The following is a 14,402-nucleotide window of genomic DNA, read 5'->3' on the forward strand; positions in this document are numbered from 1 at the left end:
TACTCCACCTGAAATATCAAGGAAAACCAGGAAATTTTCTTGATCCCTATTCATCAGAAAAGAGCATGGGGACCATCAGTCAGGTCTGCCAAAGGCCCTTGTGCTGAAAAAAACTGAACTGTTGCATGAAGTGTAAGACAGCAAGTGGCTCCCATGCTCTCTCTTGAGGGGAGCACAGACTGGCTCTTCTGAAGATACTTGAGGACTAAACACATAGTCCCCTCTCTCCCACACCAGATCCCTCTGTCATGATTTAACCCCAGGCAGCAACTAAGCACCACACAGCTGCTTGCTCACAATTTCCCTCCCAGATGGGATGGGGGAGAGTAATGTGGGGGGTTTTTTTGTTTTTTTGTTTTTTTGTTTTTTTGTTTTTTAAAGTAAAACTGGTGGGTTGAGATAAAGACAGTTTAATAGTACAGAAAAGAAAGGAAACAGTAATAATAATAAAAGAATATACAAAACAAGTGATGCACAATACAGCTGCTCACCACCCGCTGATGATGCCCAGCTAGTTCCTGAGCTGTGGCCCCCCGGCCAACTCCCCCCAGTTTATATACTGAGCATGACATCACATGGTATGGAATATCCCTTTGGCCAGCCTGGATCAGCTGTCCTGTCTTCTTGTGCACCTCCTCACTGGCAGAGCATGGAAGCTGAAAAAGCCCTTGACTTTTCAGCGCCAGTGTAGGCGCTGCTTAGCGACAACTAAAACATCAGTGCGTTATCAACATTATTCTCACAGTAAATCCAAAACACAGCATTATACCAGCTACTAGGAAGAAAATCAACTCTATCCCAGTCAAAACCAGGATACCCTCCATCTGATCAGATACATGCTTGTCATGCAGTTCTGTCAGCAACATCTGCCTTTTGATCTCATTACAATCAAGGGACCACAGGTCTCCTAGGAAACAGGGCAACAGCAGACCATGGAGCACCCAAACTAGTTACGTGATTCTCAGCATACTTCATTCCTATGGGTAAATTCCTTAGGAAAGAAACTAGCAGAGAAAAGGCTGAACAAAAAGTTCACCCAAACTATTATACAGGTGACTGCCAGCCCCAACGTATTGCTTGTGTTAAGTGTACTAGTTTTCTGTCACAGCTAGAAGCAGCTCTTGAAAGCCTTTGAGAACCATGCTTATGTGAGCAGAGAGATACTTGTTCCAGCAAGTTAGGAAGCCAAGAGCACCTCTGAGACAATACTTTGGACTCAGCTAAAGTAGTCTCTTCCTGATATCCATATACCCCGTATGAGACCCTATGGATGATCAATATTAGACTCGAGAAGTGGTGTATGTCCCAAGGCTGAAGAATGTATTTTCATCAGGACTACAGCTTGACACAATTTTTTTTCCTCTCTACAATTCAGATTTCACTTATCAGCTTTTTATTACAGGAAAACCAAGAAAAGTAAAACAAAGCACAGACTGTAAGATGTGCTGCTCATCACTGCAGTCACTGATGTGGTGCAAGGCTGCACACCACCTTTAATCACAGCTAAGCACTGGGCTTGGGATCCACCACAATTAGGCTTATACAGGAGAACTGCAATAGAAGTTCACAACAAAATGTTCTCTTCTAGCTAATCCACAAATTCACGTAAGTAATTAGTACAACCAGCAAAGACAGATATAGTCATCCAAATACCACAATTTCCTCAAAGACAATGATAGAACATTGCCAGATTGAAGCACTACTAGGTTTTCTTAGACTGATGACAGTGATTTTATCCCTATCAGACTGAGAGGTCCAATGACCACGTCAGGTGAATGTAAAGGAAGAAGTATACATGACACCCAGGAAAGGGAAGGGACCTCCCATACTCAAACATTCAACCTAGAAAGATTCAAACAAAGGGGACAGTCTGCAGAAGAGGTAAAGGGCAAGGACCAGGGGAACACACAGAAGTCTTCCAAAAGTGATCTACTCACTTTCTCAGCAGATTATTTTCTGAAGCTTCATGTGGTAATGTCAGTGCTGACCATTATAAAAAAAAAAAATTCAGGAACACAACTAGGTTAGCAGGAAGCGAAAATGATGATTGCTATGAACTGAGGCAGCTGGATGCTAACAGTTACAGAAACATGGTTTTCTGTGCCTTGGCTGATACCAAGCACCATAGCCTAATCTCTTTTGGGAAGCCCTGAGCCCAGCCAGGCTGAAAGGCCATTACTATCTTCCTGGGGAAAATCATACCGTGCTATGCAATCGTAGACTGGAGCAGATACAGTTCATGTTTGTATGTTACACCTCCCTAGTGAACAACAGACCAATCACATTTACTTTTTAGCAGCTCAGACATGTTTAAAGCCTGATGCTCCAGGGAATGAGGTATTTTTCTTCAGAACAGATTATTCTAGGAAGATGCCGGCCCTTTTTAAAAGAACACACAGATGTGACTGTAGGTAACGAGGGCTTTGTTGGCTTTTTTTGTGGCTTTTTGTGCGTGTTTGGGTTTTTTTTTTTTTAATCTATCCTAATAACTAGAGCCTGCTCCAGCCTCACCCATATTGTGGGTTCAAAATGGGCACTCCTTACCTTGCTTTGCAGCCAAGGGAGTATATAATTTCTGATAACATAATAGCTGGCACATATCCCATCAGAAAAGCAGCTGCATTTCAGTGTTGAGAGTATAATATTCTAAAGTCTTTAAGAAGTAAACAGACGTAGTGAGCCAAGGCTGCACAGTGCACTTCACACCATCAAGGACAGGTCACAAACACAGAGGAGCTGCCAAGTCCAAACACACGAATTGCTCACTATTAAGTAACTACTGCAAAAGCTGTCATCTTAGATTTCAGATAATACTGTGTGATCCACAGCAGCCTGCTACAGTTGTTACTATCCTGTTGTCACAGACCAATCTGCAAGTAATTTGGGACTTTTGGATAGTCCGGAGTGAGGCCTAACCTGTGCAGAAGATCCAGAAAAGGATGGGGGTTTTTTATATATTATTTTTAAAACAAGGAAGGTCCTGGTGGATTTATTCTCCCTCAAAGAAAAATTCCTCTCTCCACAAAACAAAAAAGCCCAAAACAAACCGAAGCAACAGGGACTGGTGAAATGACTGCAAATAACAAAATAACAGAAGATAACTAGGCAAAGAGCCTGCAATACCAATTCAGTAGTATAAACCAACAGACTGAACTTCACTAACTCGCTCTTTGTACAGGGCAATTGTTGTAGATTCTCACACACATATGCCTTGTGTATTCGTGTAGCCATGAGCAACTAACTCAGCTTCAACTGCCATGTTTGGGCACAGCTTTCTCTGAAACAGAGATTCCAATTACATTTCCAATAATCTGATTACTACATCAGCCATAACCTGGTTAAGAAAGGGTCTGAGAGATACCATTTTGGCAGCTGGGAAGAAGACAAAAGGGAGACATGCTTTTGTTATTTTAGTAACAGGAAGATTTGCAAACTGCAACCAGATTTTGTGACAGAAATACACCACACTGGTCTTACACGGGACAGTTTTGCTGTTTGAAAACAAATACAGTACAAGCCAAAACAAGTTTGGAGAAGTTACGGATTTGTAAAACTGCCTCAGCAGTAGGACGGATCAACATTCAAAGATTTACCTGCAGTTTACGGTTACTTTAACATCACATGTAATTTAAAGATATCAGGAAAGCAAAATCTATTTATCAGTGAGCTGGCCAAAACCGGCTTTGTAACTTAAGACGTTCAAATTGTTGTTTTGGAAGTACTTCATTCACATGCAGTTCACCCAAACCAATCCATGCCAGCATTTCTGCTGTCACTTGCAGTCTACCCCTCTATCTGCACAGCAAAGTTGCTGTTCAACCTGTACCAGAACACCCTTTCTTTTCCTACATGTGCCAACAAGAGATTACTAAAGTCTATGGTATTTCACCAGGGAAAGAATAGGATCAGGTCCTTATTGTTCCTTCCATGCTTATCTGACTGGGCAGAACAAATCAAAGATGAGACAGTCAAAAAAACTCTGCTAGTCTTGGTTTCTCTGGGGGAAAACAAGCTCAAGATAAGTTGTGCTTCCAATCAACAGTCCGATTTTCATGAACAGCAATATGCTTCCCTATGGTAATTGAAACAGAGCAATTCTCCTCAAACAGCTTGCCAAGTCTCACCTCATTAACCTTTATGGACTGACCTCCAAAATTCCTTGAAGCTGAAATACAGGTCCCCCTTGCCTCTGCATGACAACTGTTCATCCCTATGAGGTTGGGGAGAGAGGGAGGGCATTAGAGAGGGAACTGCGAGACATGCTAGAACTGGAAGAGAGAGACCTGTTTCCAGGCTATTACTGGGACCCAAACCTTCACAGGCTTCTGTCTCCCTTTCCAGCCCACCTTTCAGACAGCCTGCAAAGCCAAACTTGGATTACAAATCACCCTCCCCCAACACTTCTTTTAAGAGTCAATATCATGAGCTATAGTGTGCTGCCCAGTATTCAAATAAGCATTTCCTAACCCACACTTGAAGGTTTAGCAAATTTTCTAATTAAACCTTATTTTTCCCCCTCCCAAGTCTGTTACTCAGGATGCCTCCTCCCCATTCTTCCACCCAGCTCAGTTTACTACCTTTGCTCACACTTCAGTGAAACTTTCTGGTGACAGTGAAAAGCAAGCTCTCAATGAAGGAGTGGCTGAACACAGTACGTAGCATTTTATCCAAATGTCCAAACCACAGATACTAGACAAATGAAAGCACTTAGGAAAGGGGGTGGAGCAATTAATTCCACAAATTACTTAGTAGACTCCTAGTTTTCTTTGTCTAAACAGAGCTTCAGAGAGCATAAATGCAACAATCAAAAGTAAAACACTGCAGTTTTGCACCTCTGGAAGTCTGTACATAGGGTGTGTATACTTACAATAAACAGTGAAAACCTTCAAGGTTAAAACCACACACTTGTGCAACTGCTTTGCTAGATATGAAAAAACAGAGGAGACCTCACTCCCCAACATATTTCACTGATTTAAAAGTCTATCACCTACATGCAAAGTAAATCACTTCATAAGCCATGGTCAGTGCTTATACCAATCTAACAACAGATCCATCTTCCCCGCCATGTTTACCTGTCCCTCCACACAGAAATTAGTTTCACTTCACCAGCCCAGTCCCTTCATTAGTTCCAAACCCTAAGCAATTCTACCATGCTCATCCCCATCCTCAGCTCTTCACTCCCTTGCTTGCCTTTGGGTCTGCATGGGAAAAACAGCTGAAAAGCTTTCTAATCCAGAAACAGAAGCCAGTGCAAAATAAAGTACAAAGACATCAGGTTTTTCAACTCTTCTTCTCTTCTTTTTCCTTCAGCCACCTAGAAAGAAGCCTCCACCTCAGAGGAGTTAGTGCACTGAGGCAGGCAGTAAGCCCATGGATGCCCCCAACCCTCCCTGCCACTCCTCAGGGCAGGACCAAAATTCTGTAAAAAACCAGCAACCTCTCTGTCTTTCTCCTCTGAAACCATTTGTACAGAGGCTGACAACCGTGAAGCCGAGTGGGTGCACAGTTCATACACATCTGTAAGTTCAACTGCTTTGGCCATAAACCAGTGCTTTTTCAGTACTTTGAACAGAGTCAGTAAGGACCATAGGAGCAGCTCCCTGAGCCACAGACTTAATATTGTGGTTCCACTTGCCTACACATTTCCTGTTCAAATGAAAGGCATTATCATCTTGTTGTGTGGCATTCACTGTAATGCTTTACGGCTCTAGCCCCTGGCTCTGTGAAATCACTATGCTTGAAATCACCTAGGTCCAACTCTTTTGGCATACGAAACAGCATTCTAGTCTGCACGGATATCCATATAGCTCTGTTGCAGCTTGGTCCTAGCCTTGAGTTCCAACAACACTCTCAAACTTTAAGTGTGCGCTTGTATTATATTTCAGATGCCCAGCCACAGGTCACTGCCTTCCTGGTAGGCCCTCACACAGCAATGGCAGCTGCACAAAGTGGGCTCATCTCTACTGCCAGACAGACCACTTTTAAACTGTTGGGAATTATGCATGGATGACAATAAGCTTTCTACCTAACCCATTACTTGCAGAATTCATAGCGCTCTGTCTACTTACTCCATAGGAAAGTCAGTCCCACTTCGATATCTCCATCGTGGACCACAAAAATGAGCTTCAGACAGACAGATCAGGTGACATCAGCACTCTTCAGGGCTTCCCAGTATCAGACAACTACTGTCTGGGTTGGTTTACACTCTCATTTCAAAGGCAGGTGCTTTGCGATTGCAGAAGAACCTGAACGTTGAGGTGGGAGAAACTCCATGATCTAGGTAAACCTAAGGAAAGCAAAAATAAAGCCTATCTGCGTGCCATTACTTATGGTAGACCTGAGGTAAAGGTTAGAACCTGTTTGTGGAAGAAGGAACAAAACAAACAGGACTACAGAGTCTACTATAGTCACTGGGGACATAAAGCAGAAACTCCATAGATTTCACTAAACTCAGCTGAAGGGAAAGAGAAATCTGGCAGAGAAAGAGAGGGAGTTCTTCACTCCCCCAGACTAAGAGGGAGTGGTAGCACAAGCATCTTGATAATCTCAAAAGCCACTAAATCGCTGGAAAGCAAGGAGGGGGAAAGTGGGGGAGGGGCATTTAAACAGTATCTTGTCACCAGTGCTTCTAGGAAATCCACTGATCATCATAGCAAAGGATTAAAACATGTTTAAGAAGTAATAGCAAAATGAACTGAACAAGTGTCAGAAAATTTAAACCTCATTCCTCACCTGATATAAGTCACAGACTGACAGCAGGACCTGTGGCCAGCAGCCCTTACAATTAACAAGCCAGCTGCACATTATGAAAGTCCCTACATTTCAGATGCTCAGAAGGAAGAATCACTACACAGTGGACTTCAGTCTGCCTCAGCTGCTCAAAGAAAAGTTGTGTTTCTAAACAGCACTGGCATGTTCCCTCAAGAGCTGTCTTTGCACTGCTAAAACATTGCAAAGCACTTTTCAAATTACATCTTGTAAATTCCACAGAATACAATAGTTGGTAGAAGTGCAGAATTAAGAAACTTGTCCAAGATCTCAGAACATGAAAGCAACTCAGGAACAGACCCTTGCAGAAACTGGTACACAACAATGTCCTTCCATGACAACATATTGCATGCTTTCTTGGGACTTTAAAATTAAGTACCGTCAAGGATTACCTTAAAAGCAGGAAATTCAGATGCCTGCCTATCTGGTCAGGTATTTAGGGCATACAAAAGCTGAAGAATCTACAGCTCTAATTAAGCATGCACATTAAAATGGCATTCTGCCCAACTGAGATAACAGGAATTTTGAGTCTTGCAGTTCACATGCACAGATAAATTCCAGCACTCTTTCCTCTGTCTACATCAAACTCGCTAAAAATATAAAGAACGCTCCATGCTCTTCAGAAAGGGACATTCAACACTCCCACGCTTAGTAGAGGCTAAAATAAGTAAAACTTTACTCCCAATGGAATTAAATTACATGTATCCCCAAACTGACCTTATATTGAGCACTACTGCTGTTGGTAGCCTTCTATAAAGAATGCCTGGCAGAACTCTCTGGAGAGCACTATCAAGTCCTCTCAAGCAAACAGAAGTCATCACTGGGGCACCTTTAAGGAAGCAGTTTTACAGGTAAATATTATCTATGTTGACTCTAGATAGAGCTTCCATGTTGTCATGCAGATAGAAAATAAAATATTTCACACACAGAGCTGTGAGAGAGCATGCACTGATTTTATGAAGCAAGCTATAAAGCCAAGCAATAACTCCAGCGTGCTCCTCAATTAACAAACTGATACTAGTTAAAAAAACTGACCCAACTGAGGCCATTGCAAAGCCTCATCACTGCGTAACGGCACTAAGCAACTCTCCCCTTGATTATAAGCAGAAATCCACAACAGGTGGCTTCTCTTCTATCTCTTTCTGCAACTAATGTTTAACAGTAGACCAAATTTAAAATGATCTTGTTCTTACTCCTCAATCATAGTAAAAATATTCAAGTTTAAAACAGAGTTAAGATAGGATTTTTTTCTATTCCCATGACGTGAAATTCGTCATAAATATCTTTGCCCAGGCTCCATTAAGGACATTTAGTAGAAAGTACAGTTATTACCAAATCTCAACCCTGAAGCTCTCATTTTGCTCCTTGGAAAAAAATGAAAGCCTACTACCTTGGTCTGCTTTAAGGTTTTTGATAACCCACCTCCAAGACCCCAGATTCAAATTTTGGCATGGATACCATTCTCTTTAGAGTTACGTGACCTCTTTCTAGTTCTTTTTTTGTAATACAAAAGTAGGAAATTATCACTTGACTGTGAACTCAAGAAAGTTTTGGACAAAACAGCACATGCCTGCTGGTCAAGCTCAAGACGCACTGCGACGGCAGATCCAGACAGGAAGTTCACATCGCACCTGTCCACACCACATTCAGCATTATTATGGCCAGAGTCATGAAAAGCAGAGCCAGCAAGCATACAAAAATCTGAATGCACAAAGAAGCCAATACTATTGAACGAATCCCACCTGATGCTAATTAACATTAAGGCTGGCCAGAACCTGCTGTGATTCAAACTTGCACTCTCTGTCCAAGCACAACTTCAGGGAAGCCTGGCAGAACCAGTGACTGAACCACAGGTGCAGGAAAAGCTGGCTGAATCTGTGAACTGCTTTCATATCACATGGTGATGGAGAACAGTCTGCATCAGAGCATGATAGTCAGGAATGGTAGCCAGCCAGCTAATCACACAGCGATCTCTCACGCCTTTTGTCTGTTTTATGAAAAAGAAGTTCTGCCAATTGGTTTCAGATCAAAATTCTTCCTAATCAGGAAAGAAAGAAAATTTATATAAACTGATGCTCAGTAGGAATTAATCGGAAACACCGTCCTCCTGAAGGCATAAGCCTTTTTGGTTAAGTAAAAAGTTGCCACCAGCTAACGTGCAAGACAGTAGTGATTAGCCATCTGGTGAAGGTTCCTGCTAAGCGCCGTGTTACCCCCTATGCTGAGGAAAGCAGAAGGTGGATCAGTTACATTCTGTCCTTGCCTGCAATTGTGTGGTCATCCTTAGGAACAAGAAACAAAGCTTTCCAGCACAACCAGGAATTCTAAATGTTCCGACTTTTCAGCAGTCCATTTTTTTTTAATCACTGCATCCCAGCTAAATTATTTAAAATTAAAATTATCTATTGCCTTTCTGAAAGCTGAATTTACCCTCAAGCTTTAACAACCTTTGTTATTTTTTCCCCCCTTTGTTTCCTTCTGCAAAAATTGCAACTGCCAGAAGGCTTCCCAGTCATCTAAAGAGCATCAATAAACAAGAGCACAGACAGATGGCTGCAGCTCAGTTTAAATCAGCACAAGATCCAGCCTCTCCCCTGCATTGCAAGTACTACCCGTAAGATACAAACACATTCATAAAAAAAAAACCTGAATAAGAATGCAGTAGTCCCAAACAGAAAACAAGCATGTATATAAAATCTGGTAAGGAAGCAGTCACTGTGAGGACAGGGTGCTGAGGTTTCACATACAGTGAACGTCCATTAAAACCATACAGCCTTCCAATAATACAACGATGGGATGTAAGGATGGCAGGGAGGGCAGGGAAGAGTTCTCCCTCCATTGTTGCTCCCAAAAGTATTGCTCGCAAAAAGCAATCAGCAGGGAAAGTAAAACCAGACATCTCCTTCCAACAAAGTTACTCTTCTGAGAACTAATACACTGAACTCACACAACCTGGGAAAGTGACAACATCTCCGATAGGCCTCTCAATTCACCTACTACTTCAGGAATTCAGTCACATTGACAAATAACATGTTAACCCCTTATTCAAACAGATTCAGAGAGACAAAAACCCCCCACAAGGTACCTCACAGATTTAGAATGACAGAATTCTATCAAAATACCATACTGGGGTTTTTTTCATTCCTGGATTTGTTTTTCATTTACCGCATAGAAGACTACTGGTGTTAGAACAAGATACTATTGATGTTACGTGCCTTGCTAAATAGATTCAGATGTCCACATACATTCAATAAATCTATCTGAATCAACATATTTCTGTTAATTCATATATCAACAACTATTTGCCTCTTCCACCAACTATAAATCCACTGCAATTCCACAGACACACCTGCATGCCTGAATGGCTCACATCAGAATGGGTTCAAACATTGCCCATTCTTTCCCAAACAAAAATTTTTACTCTGCTAAAATTCACATTAACAGCTCTCGCTCAGGGCTTCCTGATATTCCAAGTTCTTCCTTCACTTTGTGATGGCAGAAAGCCTCAAGAATAGGGCTGCACAATCATCACCTCCAATCAGCTCTAATTGAAGAATGACACGAGATGGAAACTAGCACTCCAATTAATACAGACAGGAAAAAACAAGATTGTGGGAGCAGCATCATTATTGGTAAAGCTCCAGCAAAACCCTTAGGCTGTAGCATGTTGGCACCCTACCACCTCTGAGGTAGAGTCTAACTACTCCTCAGTGCAAGAGAGGGAACGATCTGGTGGTGAATACTGAACAGTTCTGGCCCCTTTTTACCTCAGTGTTCACATTGAGACTTTAAGAACTTATTAACATGGGACTCCACTGATCCTCTCAAGAGAAGCCTGAATCAACCCTTCCGGGAATCAAATCTGTATTCCTACAATGCAGTCTGACATATACTTCTGCAAGACCTTCCTAAAACAGGACAACTACAAAATAACCACAGACTTCCCACATTAAACAGTTGGCCCCTTAGAGCGATTCATCCAGGGTCATCCAGAAAACCTCTGCCATTCATTTCCATGATGTTATTTCCTGCTCCATACATTTAAAAGACTAAACAAAAAGCTGGTACACACCTGTATCCCCATGGAAGCAGCTGTCCTGGTGACATCTCCCAGAAGGCAAATCTCCGTCACTTGGCCAGATCTGTCCTGTTTTTCGTACACCCACAATAGTAGCCTCAGACACAATGACCTGCTGCTGCCTGTGCCGTTTTTGAGACTGGGGGGTTGGTGGACTGCTACTGTCAAAGGACTGCTGAGAGTTCTGGGAGGGAGAACGGCTTTTATCCCGATACATGCGGTAAGTGGTGGGGCTGGGGGAAACATGGCTGGACTGCCCTGAAGAGAAGTCTTCCTCACTGGAGGTAAGGTTCTCATTAGAGCTACAGTCAGGAGTATATCCTCCTCCAATATCTTCAAAACTCCTGGGGGAATAAGACCTCCTCGGCCACGTGAGATGTTTTTCCTGGTCTGTTGTGCCCTGATTTCGCAGAATAGGTCCTTTCCCTTCTCCTTCCCCCATCATTGCACCAACATAGATACTCTGATAGGGTTGAAAGTCCATGGGCTGCCAAGGTGAGCGGTTGCTGCCATTGGCATTAATCAGGTTATCTTTGAGAAACCTGGGGTTCAGTTCAGCATCCTCATATTCTCCATCATAGCCAAAGCTGCTCTCCGAGGACCTTCCCCTGTAAGCAGGCCTCTGGAACTCACTGAAGCTAGGTACCATGTTAGAAGGGAGGGAGTGCAAAGACTTTTTGCGTTCCATTTGCATGGCTTGACTACCAAGAGAGCTTATTTTATCAGAAACATCTTTATCGTTGACCTTTACTAGACCCTTCTCATGATGATACTCCATGTTCACATAAAAGGGCTTTTCAACAACATCCTTGTTATCTCCAGAAGAATGTGAATTAACCTTTTTAATCCTCTCAAAATTGGACCTTAGGGCTGCCACACTGGCGCTGTTCCCTCTCTCCTTAGAAATAGGTTCAAATGATCCCTCCTTCTCAGCAGATCCCACTAGCCTGCGAGTGGAAGCCGATCTGTGTTTTGAAGGAGAGCCATCTGCATCACAGCGATTCTCCGTATCTTCCACAACTCTCTTCAGCTTCTCTTCACCGTAGTACTTACACCTGTCCTGCTCTCCCTCTCCATGATGGGGGCTGTCCAAAGGCGACAGGTCTGACCCATCGCTCTGGGTAGACAGCTTCCGCAAAGAGGGTATCCTGGGTTTGAACTTTTCCTCCCCGTGGTGTGACTTGCTTTTTTCATATTCATCTTGGTCAGCAGACTGGTGATGATGCAGGTCTTGGACCTGCTGCTCTGCACCCCCTTCAGGCAACTGAGAAACACGTTTAAAACCCCATCTCTGCCTATCATAGCTTTTTTTCTCCTTTGCCAGAAGAGTCTGCAGGTAAATCATGCGGAACCTCTCCTTGTTGACCTCCATCTCCAGTCTCCGGATAGATGCTTTGCACATCTCCAGCTCCTGTTCAATGTCTCCCACAGATTTCAGCTCCATTTTAGGAGGCTCAGAGTCTGCAAATTGTGCTTTCCAAGCCTCCACAAACCCCACAGGGTCCACCATTTTGCATACAGGCGTAAGGGGAGAATACAGGAAGGAGGCTGGAGAAAATAAACCAACTGGATCTCACATGTAGAAGCAGAAACAGAAACAGCTCCGTCAGGGTCAACCCAATGCGTCTCTTTTACGGTCCATGCAGGAGAACCGGCAGGCAAACGGCAATCCTCGGAGCAGTCTCTCCTCCTCGTCTCCTTCGGCTTTTGCCGGCCCCAGCCCCGCGTAAGCTCGCTACTCCCTGCTCGGCATGACTGATCTTTTGCTAGCGAACAACGCTCCCACCCCAGTGATCCCAGAGCACTTCAAAGCGGGTAGACAAAGGAGCAGGCTCGGGGCGGGGGAGGGAAGGTAAATATCGTCCCCCACCCACCCACCTCCTGCCGCTGCCGTCCTGCGCACGGTCTTCAAGACGGCCAGGCTCAGGAGTCCTCCGCTCCGTCCTCCCCTCGCCAGCCCCCGTGTTGTGCTTTCTCTTTCTCTCTCCTCCTTTCCCCCTGCCCCTTTCCCTGTCTCCTCCTCCCGGCTATTGTGCTGTCCCTCAGAGCACACGCTCCCCGGAGCCTCCGCGCAGAGCGGCGAGACAGCGGCGCGTCCCGCGGCGAGCTCTGCCGCTACCCCTCGGTGCCCGAGCGCCCCGCGGTCCCGCGGGAGCACCCTCGGCGCGGCGGCAGTTGGCGGCGCGGCTGCCAGCGGCTGCCCATGGCGCGGCACGGCCCGGCTCCGGCGGCGGCCCGAACCGCGGCGCTGCGGAAGGGGAGGAGAGGGAAGAAGCCGGGCGCGGCGACGGACACGGCGCGGGGGCCTCTTAAAGGGGCAGCCTGGGCCGGCTGCGGGACCCGCGGGGCTGGGGTCGGGCTGGCCCGGCGCCCTTCCCCGGGGCGCTCGGGGGCGACTGCCGGTGAGACAAAGGCGTAGAGCCGCGAGCCCGCGTACAGTCACGGCTGTTCTCACTTGCAGCCACAGGCCTGGACATCACCACAGCCAGCCAGACGACACCTAAGCCTGGGCAAGAACCTCTAATACACTCTCCCTATGTGCACGGAGGTATCCATTCTGGTCCATACATCCATGCCCTCTTATTACGTGTAAACACCAGCACGTCTCTGCACCCTCTCTTGTGTTGCAGCAACACTCTCCCCCAGGCACTGATGCAGCTCACCTTCAGAGGTCACATTTTACCCCATGAATTCAAGCGCTGTTTAGTAGTAGGCTTGTCACTCACTCAATCCTTCCTCCCTTGCCCATAAATGACAAGCTGGATTTCTGTAATGGGCAACTGGTACTCCAAAATCACTATGATATTAACAATAAAGGCTGCTTTGTTCAGCCATTAGTCTTATTTTGTCCTGTATATTACCCTAGCCCCAATAACTCGGAGTCCCACCCCTCAGCTCCAGGTGAAGGGCAGCAAATGTTTTAAACAAAAGTGTGGCTGCTAAGTATTACTCCTTCTGAAACCACAGTACAAGATCTTGCTCAAGCCCTATGTCCTTTCCCTGTACTGATTCAACCTCTGAAACAGTGGTAAATACACCTGAAGGTCCATCGTGACTGTTTGGATGATAGGAAAATGTGAGATATGTAAACCTGCTTCTTTCACATCTGCAGTGAGGTATATCTTTTCTGGTATGTGTTACAAGAAAAGAGGTTGGAATACAGCTCCAATAAGAACTAATAAAATCCCAAAAGAATGAAAAGCACAAGTCCACAGGAGTAGCTCTCTTACCTTTGAGATAGGTAATGTTTCATAATCCATTAAACACTCTTTCTCTTCATGCTTTTTTATATGCTGAGCAAAATATTTTCGGATATTGTCAGACTTGTAACAAATGGCTAATCATGTATAGTTCATCCCTCTTGCTTTTTGTTTCCTGGCTTTAACCTCTTTTCCTGCACTTGCTTCCTCAGCTTTTAACACATTACAGGCCTTGGCTGACCTATATGGAAAACAGATTATAATCTAAATCATAATAAAATCTATACGTTTACTAAGTACCTCTATAAATCTTTCAAGACATCTGAATCTTTCACAGAATTAAAATAAATTGGCTT

General features: G+C 44.4%; 1 protein-coding gene across 2 annotated transcripts in view; it reads right to left on the reverse strand.

Annotated features, from left to right (window-relative positions):
* The window catches only part of BCR (BCR activator of RhoGEF and GTPase), a gene marked incomplete at both ends in the record, with an annotated part of 98,610 nt that extends 86,221 nt beyond the window's left edge, over positions 1-12,389 (reverse strand). The window contains 2 exons of one of the 2 annotated variants that reach the window (XM_082007712.1): positions 10,841-11,950; positions 12,098-12,356. In XM_082007712.1, the coding sequence (XP_081863838.1) occupies positions 10,841-11,950; positions 12,098-12,356 (1,369 nt within the window). Of the gene's footprint in view, positions 1-10,840 lie in introns of both variants that reach the window. The other variant, XM_082007713.1, reaches the window with a different exon arrangement.
* Positions 12,390-14,402: the final 2,013 nt, after the last annotated feature.

The sequence above is a fragment of the Phaethon aethereus genome (genome assembly GCF_964289735.1).
Source record: "Phaethon aethereus genome assembly, chromosome: 17".
Classification (NCBI taxonomy): domain Eukaryota; kingdom Metazoa; phylum Chordata; class Aves; order Phaethontiformes; family Phaethontidae; genus Phaethon; species Phaethon aethereus.